This window comes from Erythrolamprus reginae, chromosome 2 (genome assembly GCF_031021105.1).
Source record: "Erythrolamprus reginae isolate rEryReg1 chromosome 2, rEryReg1.hap1, whole genome shotgun sequence".
NCBI lineage: Eukaryota > Metazoa > Chordata > Lepidosauria > Squamata > Dipsadidae > Erythrolamprus > Erythrolamprus reginae.
In genome coordinates this window covers 18,957,184-18,976,192 of record NC_091951.1, presented here as the reverse complement: position 1 = coordinate 18,976,192, position 19,009 = coordinate 18,957,184, and the positions used below count along the sequence as shown (strand labels likewise).

Here is a 19,009-nt window from a genome sequence, read left to right as displayed (position 1 = left end):
AATATAGATCAGGATGAGGGTGGAGGTTGGTTCTCCGAGCTTGTGGGTCGGTTTCTGAACATTTTGTTACCAGGCCATGTAACATCTTCAGCAGAGTTTAGGGGATGCCAACGTTGGCGTTCTTCTGCTTGTAAGGGCTTTGTGTGGTCAGTAGGTCTTGTGATGGGGAGGTCATGTAACACGAGGGTCTTGTGATGGGTCAGCTGTGAGTCATGCCAGGTGAGGGTCTTTTGATGTCTTGTGTGATGAGTCAGATGTGGGTTTCATCAGGCATCTTGTGTTGGGTCTACTGAGGAGTCGGGTGGGTTACATCAGGTGAGCATCTTCTGATGGGTCAGGTCTGGTTTGGACAGGTTCGGCCGGACCAACAGCAACCTGACAGCGATGTCACAGTGATGTTACAGAACCGGTTCTGTGGGCGCCACCATCTTTCTTTCTTTCTTTCTTTCTTTCTTTCTTTCTTTCTTTCTTTCTTTCTTTCTTTCTTTCTTTCTTACTTACTTATTTTCTTTCTTACTTACTTATTTATTTTCTTACTTACTTACTTACTTACTTACTTACTTACTTACTTACTTACTTACTTACTTACTTACTTAATAAATGTGTTCGTTAGTTCGTTAGTTCGTTAGTTCGGATTTTTCCCCTCAATTTTTTTCAGCTTTTTTTTCCTTCTGCGCATGCTCAGAAGCTAAGTTTCTGGCACTGTGCATGCATCGCTATTTTGTTTTCGGCTTGTTTTGGGGAGGGGGGTTTGAATTTTTTTGACATGTGGTGTGGGAGGAAGCGAACCAGCAGTGAGATAAGTTAGAACCCATCCCTGATGTCAGGTGAATGCTTTGTGATGGGTCTGTGATAGGTCAGGGGTTGCTTTACGTCAGATAAACGGGTCTTGTGATTTATTTTTATTTTTTTTTAGCTCTGGACCCTCAGCTGGCTTCCGCCAAGGAGCAAGACCCGGCAGGATCGGCAGCGGAGAAAAACTCTCCCGTGCTCCAGACCAGGCCTTGGCGAGACTGCCGGGACAGAACCATGCAAAACGCCCAGGAGGTGCCGCTGATCAACTCTGAGTCGGAACGCCGACGTTTCCGTGACTTCTGCTACCGGGAGATTGAAGGCCCCCGTAAGGTTTGCAAACATCTCTGGCATCTCTGCCACCAGTGGTTGAAACCTGGGAGTTACACCAAACTGCAGATCTTGGAACTGGTGATCCTGGAGCAGTTCCTGGCCATCCTCCCCCAGGGGATGCGGGAGAACATCAAGGAACAGGGGCCCTCAACCTGTAACCAGGTTGTCTCTCTGGCAGAGGATTTTCTAGAGAACCAGCAACGAGGGCAGGTGAGTGTTCACAAGGGGACACAGGGCAGGGTGTCCAGCAAACCTGGGAAACAGGGAAATCAGGGAATTATCAGGGAAATCAACAATTTGGAAATATCAAGGAATTATCAGGGAATTTGTGAAAAAACAGAATAAATCAGGGGGGGAAAACAAACATAGAAACATAGAAACTGTTCTGTCTGGGTCACTCCAGAAGCCAATACCAACTCAAAAAGAGAAGCCAGACACACTGGTAAAAGGCAAAGGCAGTTTTATAAAATTCAAGAAAAACACAGGTAACAGAAAATGTCCTTACAAACAGGAAAATGCTGTATCTTCAGATATATCCACGAAGGCAAAAGTCCATGCAGCGATACAGAATTCTTGCTGCCAAGCCAAGGCTGTAGATAGCAGACCTACACCTCCCACGGGTTTTCCAAAGCTGCTGGGCCACAAGCCAGGAACAGAGACGCCGAGAAACAACACAGGATAATGCAACTCCAAACTGATAACACTCCACATGGCTTCAAGGGCTTGGCAGCCTTTTAAACCCTGCTAAGGAGGACCACACCCAAACCCAGCTGTTCCTAATTCAATGTTGATAATACTTCTTTAATTGCTCCTTTCTTTGATCTGACCGTCTCTGTCGCATGTCAATGACGGCTTGTGCGTCATCACCTAATGACTCCAAGCTACTGGCTGGGGAGAGGGCCCCCCCCGGGGCTCTCATGCTGTTCTCCTTCATCCCATTCCTGATTTTCCTCTCCCCCGTCCGACTGTTCAGCCCCCTCCTCTTCACTGTCCTCCTCCTCCGGGCATGGAGCCAGCAGAGACACAGCTGGTCCTGAGCAGCCTCAGGCTGAATCACAACAGAAACATAGAAGACTGACGGCAGAAAATGACCTCATGGTCCATCTAGTCTGCCCTTATACTATTTCCTGTATTTTATCTTACAATGGATATATGTTTATCCCAGGCATGTTTAAATTCAGTTACTGTGGATTTACCAACCACGTCTGCTGGAAGTTTGTTCCAAGGATCTACTACTCTTTCAGTAAAATAATATTTTATTATTTATTTTATTAATCAGATTTGTATGCCGCCCCTCTCCGCAGACTCGGGGCGGCTCACAGCAATAATAGTACAATGTAAACAAATCTAATATTTAAGTTTAAGTTAATTTAAAACCCCAATTTAAAAACCAATCATACATACAAGCATACCATACATAAATTTTATAAGCCTAGGGGGAGGGAAAGTATCAGTTCCCCCATGCCTGACGACAGAGGTGGGTTTTAAGGAGCTTACGAAAGGCTAGGAGGGTTTTCTCATGTTGTTTTTGATCTTTCCCCCAACTAACTTCATATTGTGTCCCCTTGTTCTTGTGTTCACTTTCCTATTAAAAACACTTCCCTCCTGAACCTTATTTAACCCTTTAACATATTTAAATGTTTCGATCGTGTCCCCCCTTTTCCTTCTGTCCTCCAGACTATACAGATTGAGTTCTAAACTATTAAAATGTTTAGAAGTCAGGGAAAAATCATGTTTTTAGAAAAACGGATCGCGCTGCCTGGCAGAGTCAAGCAAAAATGAGCATAACTGTGGGAACAACTTGCTTCCTCAGCTACCGATATTTCTCCATGGCTTAGCCATTTGGTACGACATCATCTATGACCGCACCTTAACTAGATCGCAAGTTACAGGGAAATGTCAGGGAAATTCAAAGTGTTGGTTATGACCTATAAAGCCCTTCATGCCATCGGACCAGAATATCTCCAGGACTGCCTTCTGCCGCACGAATCCCAGTGACCAGTTAGGTCCCACAGAGTTGGCCTTCTCTGGGTCCTGTCGAAGAAACAATGTCGTCTGGTGGGACCCAGGGGAAGAGCCTTCTCTGTGGCGGCCCCGACCCTCTGGAATCAACTCCCCCCGGAGATCAGGACTGCCTCCACCCTCCTTGCCTTTTGTAAACTCCTTAAAACCCACCTCTGCCGTCAGGCATGTGGAAATAGATTATCCCGGGCCGTTTCCGCTTTATGTATGGTTTGTCTGGGATGTATGAATGTTTTTATATTAAGGGTTTTAAATGGTTTTTTAATCATTGGATTTGTACTGTGTTTTGTTGTTGTGAGCCGCTCCGAGTCTTTGGAGGGAGGCAGCATACAACTCTTAATAATAATAATAATAATAATAATAATAATAATAATAATAATAATAATAATAATAATAATAATAATAAAAATAACAATAATAATAGTCAGGGAATTTCAAAACGCTTTCCCCCTGGACACCCTGACAGATGTGCAAGGGCTGAGAGTCCCAAATGTGTGTTTTTTTTAATTTTTCAAGAGGCAACTGGACTTTTTTTTTCTTTTTGAAGATGTTTCGCTCCTTATCCAAGAAGCTTCCTCAGCTCTGACTGGATGGTGGGGAATGGAAGGATTTATACTCCTTGCAGGCAGCTGGTTATTTGCATTCTTTTAGAGAGTCATTGAGGAACCTAGAGGTTTATCTGTGTCTTCAGGGTCACCCAAATGGTGCAAATGGGTGTGGAGCCTCCTTGGAACGGCTGAAAGGACTGTGTTGTAGATTGGAGATAGGGGATGTCCTATTTCTTGATGGAATTAGAAATAAATTATGGCAGGGTGCCAAGATATCTGACTGACTTCGCAGCTTTTATTGCTTATATAGTCTGCGGAGAGGGGCGGCATACAAATCCAATAAATAAATAAATAAATAAATATATACAGCCAATGTTCCCTCTAATTTTTTTTCAGTGTGGGCGGAAAAGTATAGTGTCTGAGCAACAGTCCCTTTGGGACTGGGTGGCATAGAAGTATGTATGTATGTATGTATGTATGTATGTATGTATGTATGTATGTATGTATGAATAAATAAATAAATAAATAAATAAATAAATCCCTTCTTTTTTATTAAAAGAAATTAATAATTTAAAAAAACCAAAATCCATTACTATTAAAACTAAAACAACCAGCAAAACTATTAATAAAAACAGGTGAGGGCTGGGTTTTTTCTCTGTTATTATTTAAGTGCTTTTACCATATGCTTTAAATCAAGAGTCACTTCTCTCTCTGTTTCTCTCTCTTTACTGTCATTCTCTGCCTCAATCATTTTCTCATTTCTCTTTTTTTCTCCCCTTTTTTCTATCATTTATCTCTGTCTCTTCCTTCCACTCTTCTCTCTCTGTCTTTCTTTCTCTCTCTCACTCTCTTTCTTCCTCTCTCATCTCTCTTTCTTTCTTTCTTTCTCTCTCTTTCTCTATCTTGCTTTCTTCCTCTCTCACACTCTCTTCCTTCCTCTCTCATCTCTTTCTTTCTTTCTCTTTATCTCTCCCCCTCTTGCTCTCTCTCTTTTTCTCACTTTCCCTCTCTTGTTTTCTTTCTCTCACTCTTTCTCTCTCTCGTTCTCTCTCTCTTGCTATCTCTTTCTCTCCCTTCTCTCTCTCTCTCTTTCTCACTTTCTCTCTATCTTGCTCTGTCGCTCTCACTCTCGTTCTCCGGAGGCTGGCGAAAGTGATTTACAATGTTGGACGCGTGGGCCGGCGCGCGCTCTCCCTATCTCCCTGCCAGCCCGCCCGGAACATTCAAAATAAGAAAACCCTTCGCTCTTACTATGAATGTTCCGGGCGTGCTGGCAGGGGGATGGGGAGAGCGCACGCCGGCCCACGCATCCGACATTGTAAATCGCCTTCGCCGGCCCCCGCTGTGAGAACACCTGCCCCGCCTCTCTTGCAGCGGAGGAGAAAGAGAGGGGGATCGGGCGGGCGGGGGGCAGCGGCGAGTAGCCAGGGGCGCGAGGGGGCTAGAAGTGCGGGGGGGCTAGAGGTGTGGGGGGCGGCCGCGGCTTTATGCGCGCCCTTGGAAAAGGGTGCGCGGGGGGCGTTTTGGGGTGCGCTGGCACAGGCGTGCGCAGCCTACAGGGAACGGTGTATACAGCATAAAACTTATCAGGAAAGAACTCAATATGTATAGTCTGGAGGACAGAAGGGAATGGGGGGACATGATCGAAGCATTTAAATATGTTAAAGGGTTAAATAAAGTTCAGGGGGGAAGTGTTTTTAATAGGAAAGTGAACACAAGAACAAGGGGGCACAATCTGAGGTTAGATGGGGGAAAGATCAGAAGCAACGTGAGAAACAAACTTCCAGCAGACGTGGTTGGTAAATCCACAGTAACTGAATTTAAATTCGTTCAATTCACCCTCTCCCTTTCCCCTCTGTTCCAGGTGGATCATCTGCTCAAAGGGCAAACCTCTAATTTCCCTGCATCAAAGGAGACTCCATCAGAAAGCCAGCCCACAGCAAAGTTCAGGAAAATCACTAGGAAAGACAGAAAATCTGCTGTTTGGGGTGAGAACTTCTCAAGTCCCTGCTGCTGACTTATAGTGGCATCTTCAGAGGGCAGTTCAGAAAATTCAAAGTGGCGGCTGCGTGGTCAAATAACCTGTCCCTTTCTCACCTGCTTTGCGGATTCGTCAATTATGACCACCATGTTGAATTTTTTTTGACCTTCACTGCAGATGTCACAGGGGGACAAGACATGCAAAAAACATCTCAATGGACAAACCGGAAGTCCGTTTTTCTGAACTTCTGGTTTGTCCATTTTCCCCCCTGTTAAATCTTCCTGAAGCCACAGAGTGTGAAAAACAGCCCAATGGGCAAAACGGAATTTCCAAAAACTATTCTATTCTTTTGATGATATAAGTAGTCCTCAATTTATGACCAATCACTTTACGGCAGTGTAAAGTTACAATAGATTTTCCCCAAAGCTGCTCACAAGCTGATTTCAAAGTTGTGATGCACCCCACCTCCCATGGTCACGTGATCACAGCTTGGCAACTCAACTGACCTCCATTTATAGTCACTTGCAGGGTCTAGTGGTCACATGATCACAATTTACAATAGGGGGGGTGGGTTTGACCGGAGCTGAACTTATCTATGTCATTGCAGGGAGAAGGACAGGTCTTAGTACTGTTTTCCCCCCACTCCTAACACAATTGTTTCTATTTTATATTCCAGAAGAGAGGACGGCGAAAGAGACCGTTGAAAAGGAAGAGGCTTCCAGGAAGGCCGAGTCCTCCGAGGTTGCCCTGATTGAAAGTGGGTACCTGTTGAGAATGTTGTGGTCGGGGAGGAAGGGAGGTGGGAAAAAGGAGCACCAGGTGGGTTGGGATAGGATGCCCTTGAATCTCTCAAAAGAACGTTTTGTGGCTGCATCTGTCCCCTTGTGAAAATCACCCCTCCCAAGTTCCCATAAACATCAGGCCTTCTACAGCAGTGTTTCCCAACCTTGGCCACTTGGAGATATCTGGACTTCAACTCCCAGAATTCTCCAGCCAGCGTTTGCTGGCTGGGGAATTCTGGGAGTTGAAGTCCAAATATCTTCCAAGTTGCCAAGGTTGGGAAACACTGTTCTATAGATAGTATGGTTAATTTATCACCCACTTCTGCACCGACTTGACACCTGCCAGGGATGAATTTGGGGCTGAAGTTTCTGTGTTTTTGTTTTAGTGATTCCAGGCAGGGATGGGTTGCAGAACAATCTGGATGGGAAGCCACGCGAGACCCCCTGCGGAGAGAGCGACACGACAGATGCAGAAGAAGGGCGTTGCGAACATCTGGGTGATGCCAAGGTCCAAGAAGAGAGAAGAACAGCTGGTGGAAGAAAAGATGAAGCAGCAAGTAATCTCCTTTCGCTTCTCTGGCTTTTTGTGGTTTTAATTAGTTCCAGGTTTTCTCCCCTCCCCCCCGGAAGCTCTCTCTCTCTCCCTCTCTCTCTACTCCTCTCCCTCCCTACTCTACAGCAGAAGTGGCCCTTTTATGACTTGTGGACTTCAACTCCCAGAATTCCTGAGCCACCATGAGGACCAATAGTCCCTTTATGACTTGTAGACCTCAACTCCCAGAATTTCTGAGCCACCATGAGAACCAATGGCCCCTTTATGACTTGTAGACCTCAACTCCCAGAATTCCTGAGCCACCATGAGAACCAATGGCCCTTTTATGACTTGTAGACCTCAACTCCCAGAATTCCTGAGCCACCATGAAGACCAATAGTCCCTTTATGACTTGTAGACCTCAACTCCCAGAATTTCTGAGCCACCATGAGAACCAATGGCCCCTTTATGACTTGTAGACCTCAACTCCCAGAATTCCTGAGCCACCATGAGAACCAATGGCCCTTTTATGACTTGTAGACCTCAACTCCCAGAATTCCTGAGCCACCATGAGGACCAATAGTCCCTTTATGACTTGTAGACCTCAACTCCCAGAATTTCTGAGCCACCATGAGAACCAATGGCCCCTTTATGACTTGTGGACTTCAACTCCCAGAATTCCTGAGCCACCATGAGAACCAATGGCCCCTTTATGACTTGTGGACTTCAACTCCCAGAATTCCTGAGCCACCATGAGAACCAATGGCCCTTTTATGACTTGTAGACTTCAACTCCCAGAATTCCTGAGCCACCATGAGGACCAATAGTCCCTTTATGACTTGTAGACCTCAACTCCCAGAATTTCTGAGCCACCATGAGAACCAATGGCCCCTTTATGACTTGTGGACTTCAACTCCCAGAATTCCTGAGCCACCATGAGGACCAATGGCCCCTTTATGACTTGTGGACTTCAACTCCCAGAATTCCTGAGCCAGCCTGGCTAATTACGTTGTGAACGGCCCTGAGTCCTTGGAGAAGGGTGACATATATGTCCAATAAATAAATAAATAGAATAAAACAATCTGATTTACAACCATGGCTGGCTCAGGAATTCTGGGAGTTGAAGTCCACAAGTCATAAAAAGGCCACAGTTCCCCTGCACAGTAGTACCTCTAGATACGAGCTGCTCTACATGTGAGTATTTCCAGATACGAGCTAGGAGGGGAGAGACATTTCTGTTCTACTCCCAAGCTCAAATTCGGGATATGAGCCGAGGCCAAGTCTCGCTCCGGGCTGTGCCCCCTCCGAGCGTTCACCGCCCCCGCCCGGGAAACCGGAGCATCCTTCCCCTCCACGCACTTCGCCCTGCCTGCCTCCTTGCTCAAGCGGGCGGCTGCAGACCGCCTTTGGGTTTTCAGCTGAAAACCTTCCCCGTGGCTCAAGCGGGCGGCGGCAGACCGCCTTTGGGTTTCGGCTGAAAACCCAAAGGCGGTCTGCCGCAGACCGCTTGAACCAGGAGGCAGGCAGGGCGAAGTGCGTGGAGGGGAAGGATGCTCCGGTTTCCTGGGCGGAGGCGGTGAGCACTCGGAGGGGGCACAGCCCAGAGCGAGACTTGGCCTCCGCCGCGGCTGCTGCCCGCCTGCTTCTCTCTCCCTCCTTCCCCGCGGCGCTTGGTGAGTGGAGAGGCGGTCGCCTCGCCTGCCGCTCCGCTCTGCTTCCCTCCCTCCCTCCCTCCGCAGACCCAGAGACAAAGCAAACAGAAAGGAGGCGCGGAGCGGGGGGAGCTGCCTGGCAGAGCGCTCACAGCCAGCGGGCGGTGGTGGGGGACAAAAAGCAGGCCAGCGCCCGGCTCCTGCCTCTCCAGGGCCGCCAACCGAGCAGAGCAGCGGCGCGGACGGCCCGCAGCCAGGGTGGGGGAGGTGGGGCGCGCATCGCCGGCTCGTCCCGTTCTGCAGCACACACAAGGTAACCAGGCGAGCAGCAGGACCTTCCTAACTCCCTCTCCCCCAGCCGAAAACCCAAAGGCGGTGTGCTGCCGCCCGCTTGAGCCAGGAGGACAGGCAGGGCGCAGTGCATGGAGGAATGGGAAGCTGAAGCCGCCGGCGTTTGAGCTTCCCATTCCTCCACGCACTTCGTCCTGCCTGCCTCCTGGCTCAAGCGGGAGGCGGCAGACCGCCTTTGGGTTTTCGACTGGGGGGGAGGAAGTTAGGAAGGTCCTCCTGCTCCCCCCCCCAGCCAAAAACACAAAAGCGGTCTGCCGCCGCCCACTTGAGCCAGGATGACAGGCAGGGCAAAGTGGCATGGAGGAATGGGAAGCTCAAACGCCGGCGGCTTCAGCTTCTCATTGCCCTGCAGGCGGCGGCAGACCGCTTTTGTGTTTTTGGCTGGGGGGGGGGAAGCAGGAGAACCTTCCTAACTGCCTCCCCCCAGCACTTCGCCCAGGACAACAGGCAGGGCGAAGCAGCATACAGCAAAGGGAGGCTCAAACCGCCGGCGGCTTCAGCTTCCCATTGCTCCGCGGGCTGCGGCAGACCACCTTCGTGTTTTTGGCTGGGGGGGGAGCAGGATGACCTTCCTGACTGCATGGCATCCTGCATGCAGGATGACATGCATGGCAAAGGGGCGGGGAGGATCGGGAGGCTCAAGCCTCCTTCGGTGGTGGCGGCCGGTTTCTGATTTTTGGGCTTGCACGCATTAATCGCTTTTCCATTGATTCCTATGGGAAACAATGTTTCGTCTTACGAACTCCTCCCGGCACCAATTAAGTTCGTAAGACGAGGTATTACTGTATATAGAAATACAGTGGTACCTCTACTTAAGAACTGAATTCGTTCCGTGACCAGGTTCTTATGTAGAAAAGTTTGTAAGCAGAAGCGCAATTTTTCCCATAGGAATCAATGTAAAAGCAAATAATGCATGCAAACGCATTAGGAAAGAAATAAAAGCTCAGAATTTGGGTGGGGGGAGGAGAAGGAAGAAGAGGAGGAGGACAGTCGCTGCCCAGAGCGAAGGGAGAGTTTCTTTTCTCTGGGTGCTGGCAGAGGTTTATTCCCTCTCTAAGCGCCCAGAGAAAGGAAAATGCTTCGTTCGCTCTGGGCTGCCAAAGCCTCCTTAAGCGCCACCGAAAGGCTCCTCTGGCAGCCCAGAAAAGCCCGAGATGGCCGGGATTAAAGGGGGAATGGCAGGAAACTGGCTGGGCCTTCATGCCGCTCTCAAATTTCCTGGGAAATTTTTCTGGGCTCGGGTTCTTAAGTAGAAAATAATTCTTGAGAATAGGCAAAAAAATCTTGAACACTCAGTTCTTATCTAGAAAAGTTCTTAAATAGAGGCGTTCTTAAGTAGAGGTACCACTGTACATTATCACTTTTTGTGGATCATATCCTTGTTAAATCTGTGTGTGTCTGCCCGTCTGTCTCTGTGTGTCTGTCTCTCTCTGTCTGTGTGTGTGTGTGTGTATCTCTTTGTGTGTCTGTCTCTCTGCCTCCATGTGTCTCTGTGTGTGTCTCTCTGTCTCTTTCTCTCTGTCTCTGTGTGTGTCTCTGTCTCTCTGTGTGTATGTGTGTGTCTTTCACTCTCTCTGTTTCTCTAATTGTCTCTCTCTGTGTGTCTCTATTTGTATTTCTCTCTCTCTCTGTAGGTACCTGTCTCTCTCTCTCTCTCTCTCTGTGTCTGTATCTTTGTCTGTCTCTCTCTCTCTATGAGTGTGTGTATGTGTGTCTCTCTGTGTGTATCTTTGCCTGTTTGCCCCGCTCTCTCTCTCTCTCTCTCTGTTTCTGGGTGTCTCTGTATCTCTCTGTGTGTGTTTCTCTCTCTCTCTCTTTCTCTGTGTGAGTGTGTCTCTATGTGTTGTGTGTGTGAGACTCTTTCTCTCTCTCTCTCTCTCTCTCTCTCACACACACACACACACTCCAGAAGGCATTGGATCAGCCTATCCAGGGGAATCATCTGCAAACTCACCCTTGAATCCCACTTGCAAGGCTGGGCGGCTCTTTGATCTGCTCCGCGTCCTCATCAAGGGATGAATAGCGGTGGGAAGGATTTGGCGGAGTCGTCTTTTACCGTGTAACATTTTTATTGTAGCAACGTGGAGAAATAAGGCAGCAGCCGATTCAAGAGCTTGAATGAAGTTTATTGAGGGCAATGTGTTTCTTCAAGGAACAAAGCAACCGGGTGCTCCTTTGTGTCACGTGTTGTCATTGAAAAAACGGAGGCCCCTTGAATCCTCAGGGGGTTTTGTAGCACGTTTGGGAGCAGACAGTCCAATAAGGCAGCAGGGGTTCTGGTTTTTTGTGGCTGGAATTGAATGTGGGATTGATCTTCTGCATAAATTCAATAGTATTCACTTCTTGGATAATGGGAGAAAGCTAGAGTCTTACAAAGAAGGATCGTCCTCAGTCATGATCATCAATAAAGCTTAAAAATTAACCAGTGTTTCTCAACCTCTGGCCTTTTCATGATGGGTGGACTTCAACTCCCAGAATTGGCTGGGGAATTCTGGGAGTTGAAGTCCACGCCTCATAAAAGGTTGAGAAACAGTGGATTAGATCAGTGTTTCCCAACCTTGGCAACTTGAAGATATTTGGACTTCAACTCCCAGAATTCCCCAGCCAGCGAATGCTGGCTGGGGAATTCTGGGAGTTGAAGTCCAGATATCTTCAAGTTGCCAAGGTTGGGAAACACTGGATTAGATTATATGTACCTCAGAACCGATGTTAATGTTTCAAGGTCTCATATATCTAAGGATGACTGGGCAAATGTTGAGGCGGTTAGCCAAGTCTTGAAATCTTTTAAGATACACTGTAAGGATCCCAGAACTCCCCTTTTTCTGAGGGAACCTCGACTCTCAGAAGTCCAAACCAGTAGGCTCAAGGGTGAGAGACACTGGAAATTTCATTTGAACCTCTGAAGGCCCAAAAGGTGTAGCTTGAGTTCAACAAATCAGCTATCAGCCATGCCAAGACGTCTCTGAACAACCTGAAGAAAACCTGGAAACAAGGAATTTTGTTTTCAGTTTTTTTGCTTTTCCCCCCCCCTCTGGGGAGCGGTCCCTTTAAGTGCGGCGATCTTCCACTTGGGAGATTCAACGGCGGTCTACAGCACACACGTTTCGGCCTGTGCAAATGTAAAACGAAAGACCGATTCCCAGAACCTCGAAGGCGATCACCATGAAGGACACGAGGGAAATGGCGTCTACTATCTTCTTCAACCTCTTCTGGACACGCGTACCGCATCCCTGTTTATTCACGGGCCAGTCACTCACCCCGGAATGACGGGAAACGGTGTTCAACCTGCAGACACCCGGCGCTGGTTGGAAGCTGGTGCTGGGGATGCTACAAGAGCATGGGTAGGTTCCCATTTTATGCTGGAAAAAAGTGTTGTTTTCCCAATTTTCCGGCCCGGTCCAGCCACAACAAGACAGTTGGACCTGGAGATAATCCCAAGTTTTCTCTCCGTGCTGGTTGGCTTTGTCCGTTGGGTTATAGTGCCAGATGAGGTTGAGGGCGGTCTTCTTGAGTTTGTCTTCCATCTGCTGGTTTTGGGAGGAGACAAAGAAGCCGGAGAAAAAGTGCACGGCGACAATGAGGAGCAGGAGCACGATGTAGCCGACCATAACGAATTTGGCTCCAAAGTAGAACCCGAGGCTGCCCCATAAGCCGAGGAACATCATGGCCGCGCCAATCCCTATGAAGACTACTACCAGGGCTTTGACAGACTCAAAAAAAGACTGCAGGATAGAGATGTAGGCGCTCTTGGTGATCAAAACCCAGAGGCCTACACTGAATATTAAAAGTCCCATGAGAAACAGAAGGACATTGAAGAAGATGAACAAGCCCTTGAGGCATTTTAAGCAGCAATTCGCCATCGTTGGTTTTTCGGAATTCAGAACCTTCAGCATCAAAGGAAAGGAACACGGCGACCAAACAGAAGAGCTTGCCTGTGTTTCCAAGGGGGTCTGAACCATAAAAAAGCCGTCCTAGACAATGATATCATTGTCTCTCAAGGGCACTCTAGCCAGGTCCGGTCTACTATCTAACCTTTAGACTTGAGCAGAACCCCATATGGCTTTTGGCTTCGGGAATGGCTTTAGCAGAAGGATTAGCAGGGGTGGAGGATGATGGGCCTTTTATGACTTGTGGACTTCAACTCCCATGCTGCCTCAGGGATTCTGGGAGTTGAAGTCCTCAAGTCATAAAGTGGCCTTCCTTCCCCATGCTGCCTCAGGGATTCTGGGAGTTGAAGTCCTCAAGTCATAAAGTGGCCTTCCTTCCCCATGCTGCCTCAGGGATTCTGGGAGTTGAAGTCCTCAAGTCATAAAGTGGCCTTCCTTCCCCATGCTGCCTCAGGGATTCTGGGAGTTGAAGTCCTCAAGTCATAAAGTGGCCTTCCTTCCTCATGCTGCCTCAGGGATTCTGGGAGTTGAAGTCCGCAAGTCATAAAGTGGCCTTCCTTCCCCATGCTGCCTCAGGGATTCTGGGAGTTGCAGTCCGCAAGTCATAAAGTGGCCTTCCTTCCCCATGCTGCCTCAGGGATTCTGGGAGTTGAAGTCCTCAAGTCATAAAGTGGCCTTCCTTCCCCATGCTGCCTCAGGGATTCTGGGAGTTGAAGTCCTCAAGTCATAAAGTGGCCTTCCTTCCCCATGCTGCCTCAGGGATTCTGGGAGTTGAAGTCCTCAAGTCATAAAGTGGCCTTCCTTCCCCATGCTGCCTCAGGGATTCTGGGAGTTGAAGTCCTCAAGTCATAAAGTGGCCTTCCTTCCTCATGCTGCCTCAGGGATTCTGGGAGTTGCAGTCCGCAAGTCATAAAGTGGCCTTCCTTCCCCATGCTGCCTCAGGGATTCTGGGAGTTGCAGTCCTCAAGTCATAAAGTGGCCTTCCTTCCCCATGCTGCCTCAGGGATTCTGGGAGTTGAAGTCCTCAAGTCATAAAGTGGCCTTCCTTCCCCATGCTGCCTCAGGGATTCTGGGAGTTGAAGTCCTCAAGTCATAAAGTGGCCTTCCTTCCCCATGCTGCCTCAGGGATTCTGGGAGTTGAAGTCCTCAAGTCATAAAGTGGCCTTCCTTCCTCATGCTGCCTCAGGGATTCTGGGAGTTGAAGTCCTCAAGTCATAAAGTGGCCTTCCTTCCCCATGCTGCCTCAGGGATTCTGGGAGTTGAAGTCCTCAAGTCATAAAGTGGCCTTCCTTCCCCATGCTGCCTCAGGGATTCTGGGAGTTGAAGTCCTCAAGTCATAAAGTGGCCTTCCTTCCTCATGCTGCCTCAGGGATTCTGGGAGTTGAAGTCCTCAAGTCATAAAGTGGCCTTCCTTCCCCATGCTGCCTCAGGGATTCTGGGAGTTGAAGTCCTCAAGTCATAACGTGGCCTTCCTTCCCCATGCTGCCTCAGGGATTCTGGGAGTTGAAGTCCTCAAGTCATAAAGTGGCCTTCCTTCCCCATGCTGCCTCAGGGATTCTGGGAGTTGCAGTCCTCAAGTCATAAAGTGGCCTTCCTTCCTCATGCTGCCTCAGGGATTCTGGGAGTTGCAGTCCGCAAGTCATAAAGGGGTCTTTCTTCCCCATGCTGCCTCAGGGATTCTGAGAGTTAAAGTCCTCAAGTCATAAAGGGGCCTTCCTTCCCCATGCTGCCTCAGGGATTCTGGGAGTTGAAGTCCTCAAGTCATAAAGGGGCCTTCCTTCCCCATGCTGCCTCAGGGATTCTGGGAGTTGAAGTCCTCAAGTCATAAAGTGGCCTTCCTTCCCCATGCTGCCTCAGGGATTCTGGGAGTTGAAGTCCTCAAGTCATAAAGTGGCCTTCCTTCCCCATGCTGCCTCAGGGATTCTGGGAGTTGAAGTCCTCAAGTCATAAAGTGGCCTTCCTTCCCCATGCTGCCTCAGGGATTCTGGGAGTTGAAGTCCTCAAGTCATAAAGTGGCCTTCCTTCCCCATGCTGCCTCAGGGATTCTGGGAGTTGAAGTCCTCAAGTCATAAAGTGGCCTTCCTTCCCCATGCTGCCTCAGGGATTCTGGGAGTTGAAGTCCTCAAGTCATAAAGTGGCCTTCCTTCCCCATGCTGCCTCAGGGATTCTGGGAGTTGAAGTCCTCAAGTCATAAAGTGGCCTTCCTTCCCCATGCTGCCTCAGGGATTCTGGGAGTTGAAGTCCGCAAGTCATAAAGTGGCCTTCCTTCCCCATGCTGCCTCAGGGATTCTGGGAGTTGAAGTCCGCAAGTCATAAAGTGGCCTTCCTTCCCCATGCTGCCTCAGGGATTCTGGGAGTTGAAGTCCTCAAGTCATAAAGTGGCCTTCCTTCCCCATGCTGCCTCAGGGATTCTGGGAGTTGAAGTCCTCAAGTCATAAAGTGGCCTTCCTTCCCCATGCTGCCTCAGGGATTCTGGGAGTTGAAGTCCTCAAGTCATAAAGTGGCCTTCCTTCCCCATGCTGCCTCAGGGATTCTGGGAGTTGAAGTCCTCAAGTCATAAAGTGGCCTTCCTTCCTCATGCTGCCTCAGGGATTCTGGGAGTTGCAGTCCGCAAGTCATAAAGTGGCCTTCCTTCCCCATGCTGCCTCAGGGATTCTGGGAGTTGCAGTCCTCAAGTCATAAAGTGGCCTTCCTTCCCCATGCTGCCTCAGGGATTCTGGGAGTTGAAGTCCTCAAGTCATAAAGTGGCCTTCCTTCCCCATGCTGCCTCAGGGATTCTGGGAGTTGAAGTCCTCAAGTCATAAAGTGGCCTTCCTTCCCCATGCTGCCTCAGGGATTCTGGGAGTTGAAGTCCTCAAGTCATAAAGTGGCCTTCCTTCCCCATGCTGCCTCAGGGATTCTGGGAGTTGCAGTCCGCAAGTCATAAAGTGGCCTTCCTTCCCCATGCTGCCTCAGGGATTCTGGGAGTTGAAGTCCTCAAGTCATAAAGTGGCCTTCCTTCCCCATGCTGCCTCAGGGATTCTGGGAGTTGAAGTCCTCAAGTCATAAAGTGGCCTTCCTTCCTCATGCTGCCTCAGGGATTCTGGGAGTTGCAGTCCGCAAGTCATAAAGTGGCCTTCCTTCCCCATGCTGCCTCAGGGATTCTGGGAGTTGCAGTCCTCAAGTCATAAAGTGGCCTTCCTTCCCCATGCTGCCTCAGGGATTCTGGGAGTTGAAGTCCTCAAGTCATAAAGTGGCCTTCCTTCCCCATGCTGCCTCAGGGATTCTGGGAGTTGAAGTCCTCAAGTCATAAAGTGGCCTTCCTTCCCCATGCTGCCTCAGGGATTCTGGGAGTTGAAGTCCTCAAGTCATAAAGTGGCCTTCCTTCCTCATGCTGCCTCAGGGATTCTGGGAGTTGAAGTCCTCAAGTCATAAAGTGGCCTTCCTTCCCCATGCTGCCTCAGGGATTCTGGGAGTTGAAGTCCTCAAGTCATAAAGTGGCCTTCCTTCCTCATGCTGCCTCAGGGATTCTGGGAGTTGAAGTCCTCAAGTCATAAAGTGGCCTTCCTTCCCCATGCTGCCTCAGGGATTCTGGGAGTTGAAGTCCTCAAGTCATAAAGTGGCCTTCCTTCCCCATGCTGCCTCAGGGATTCTGGGAGTTGAAGTCCTCAAGTCATAAAGTGGCCTTCCTTCCTCATGCTGCCTCAGGGATTCTGGGAGTTGCAGTCCGCAAGTCATAAAGGGGTCTTTCTTCCCCATGCTGCCTCAGGGATTCTGGGAGTTGAAGTCCTCAAGTCATAAAGTGGCCTTCCTTCCCCATGCTGCCTCAGGGATTCTGGGAGTTGAAGTCCTCAAGTCATAAAGGGGCCTTCCTTCCTTCCTTCCCCATGCTGCCTCAGGGATTCTGGGAATTGAAGTCCTCAAGTCATAAAGGGGCCATGGTTCCCCCTTCTCTGATCTGGAGCTTCATCATGGCACCCTAGGCTTTTCAATTCCTTACTTCAAGTCAAAATATTTTTCCAGATAGTTGAGCTCCCTTTTGAGTTCCTAATCCAGCTTTAAGATTCACTAGTAAGGTTTTATGGAATGCTGTTGGTTCTTAGCATTCGGATTGAGGAAACTCCTAAGGCAGAGAGTGATGGCGAACCTTTTTTCCCTCGGGTGCTGAAAGAGCGTGGGCGTCCGCTATCACGCATATGCCAGTGCCCACAACCATAATTCAGTGCCTGGAGAGGACGAAAAACAGCTTCCCCCACCCCCTGGAGGCCCTCTGGAGGCAGGAAATGGCCTATTTTCCAACTTCTGGTAGGCCCAGTAGGCTTGTGTTTCGTCTTCCCCAGGCTCCAAAGGCTTCCCTGGAGCTGGGGGTAGGGTAAAAATGCCCCCATCTGTTCTCCCAGAGGCTCTCTGAAAGCTAAAAATGCCCTCCAAGAGCCTCTGTCGGAGCCAAAAATCAGCTGGCCAGCATACACATGCCTGTTGGAGCTGAGCTAGGGCAACAGCTCGTGTGCCAGCAGATATTGCCCTGTGTGCCACCTGTGGCATAGGGTCACCATCACTGCCCTAAGGCCTTGCTGTTGAACAGTGGAGAAAAGTAGTTAAAACCACACACTATAAAAATTGAAATCTGGACTTTTCTGATATACCGTATTTTTCGCTCTATAAGACGCACCTGCTGATAAGACGCACCTAGATTTTAGAGGAGGAAAATAGAAAAAAAATATTTTGAGCCAAAAAGGGAGAGGAAGAGAGGAAGGAGTGAAAGAAGGGAGTGAGGGAGGGAAGAAGGGAGGAAGGAAAAGGAAAGCAAGAAATGGAGGGAGGAAAGGAAGGAAAGGAAGGAAAGAAAGAAGAAAGGGGGAAGGGACAGGGAACAGAGGAAGGAAGCAAGGAAACTTATGAAAGGGGAGAGTAAGAGAGGAAGGACTGAAGGAAGGGAGGGAAGAAGGTAGGAAGGAGAAAGAAAAGAAGAAATAGAGGAAGGGAAGGTAAAAGAGAGAAAGAAAAAGAGCAAGAAAGAAAGCAAGAAAGAGAGAAAGAAAGAAAATGAAAGAGAAATAAAAATAGAGAGGGGGAATGAAAGAAATGGAATGAGGGAAGGAAGGAGAGAAAGAAAGCAAGAGAAAGAAAAAAGAATGAAAGAGCAAGAGAGCAAGAGAGAAAAAGAAAGAAGGAAAGAAAGAAAGAAAGAAAGAAAGAAAGGCAACTTCAAAGAAAGGCTCACTGAGCATCTCTCACTCTCTCTCTCTTCTATCCCTCTTTCTTTCTTTCTCTTCCTTTCTCTCTCTCCTCTTTCTTTATCTCCTCTCTCTCCCCTCCCTCTCTCTTTCTCTCCCCCCTCTCTCCCCCTTTCCCTCTCTCTTTCTCTCTCTCTCTTGCTATCTCTCCCCCCCTCTCCCACTCTCTTTCTCCCTCTCCCTCTCTTTCTCTCTCTCCCCCTCTCTCTTTCTCTCGCTCCCCCCCTCTTTCTCTCTCTTCTTCTCACTTTCTCTCTCTTGTTTCCTTTCTGTCTGGGCAGATGGCTGCCTTCTGCCTTGGGGCGCGATTCGCCCCCTCTCCTCCGCCGCCGCCGCCTTCTGCCTTGGGGCGCGATCCGCCCCCTCTCCTCCTCCGCCGCTTCCTGCCTTGGGCGAGCAATCCCGGAGTCCGGGGACTGTGTGGCTTTGCGCCATGAAGAGGAAACGGCTCCGGCAGCAGGGAAAAGTCGGCCGTTTTCTCTTCATGGCATAAAGCCACCCTGTCCCGGATTGCTCACCCAAGGCAGGGGGCGGCGGAGGAGGAGAGGGGGCGAATCGCGCCCCAAGGCAGAAGGCGGCGGCGGCGGAGGAGGAGAGGGGGCGAATCGCGCCCCAAGGCAGAAGGCAGCGACGTTGGAGAGGAGGCAGATCGCGCCCAAACGCAGGAGGTGGCAGAGGAGGCGGTTCGGGCGGGCAATAGGGCAGCGTGGAGAAGCCCGCCCCCGCCCACCTCCCCGCGGGCTGGCAGGGGGATGGGGAGCACGCGCCCGTGGAAAAGGGCGCTCGGGTGTATTTGGGGGTGCACGCCTGCTCACGGGCGTAGCTTACGGGGAACGGTGGGCCAGGCAGCAGCTAGCCAGCCAGCCGGCGGGATGGCGCTTCCGAATTCGCAGCCTCCCCCCCCCCCCTGCCT

At 49.5% G+C, this 19,009-nt stretch overlaps 2 protein-coding genes across 2 annotated transcripts in view; one reads left to right on the top strand and one right to left on the bottom strand.

The window, feature by feature from the left end:
- Positions 1-19,009, top strand: part of LOC139159223 (zinc finger protein 585A-like) — a 53,495-nt gene that overhangs the window by 15,690 nt on the left and 18,796 nt on the right. The window contains exons 5-8 of the mRNA XM_070736570.1: positions 917-1,335; positions 5,560-5,683; positions 6,353-6,433; positions 6,845-7,015. Coding sequence (XP_070592671.1) covers positions 917-1,335; positions 5,560-5,683; positions 6,353-6,433; positions 6,845-7,015 — 795 coding nt within the window. The remainder of the gene's footprint in view (positions 1-916; positions 1,336-5,559; positions 5,684-6,352; positions 6,434-6,844; positions 7,016-19,009) is intronic.
- Positions 12,071-12,787, bottom strand: LOC139159859 (CD82 antigen-like). Its single transcript, XM_070737285.1, has one exon. It carries the CDS (start codon positions 12,785-12,787, stop codon positions 12,071-12,073), a length of 717 nt encoding a protein of 238 aa, XP_070593386.1.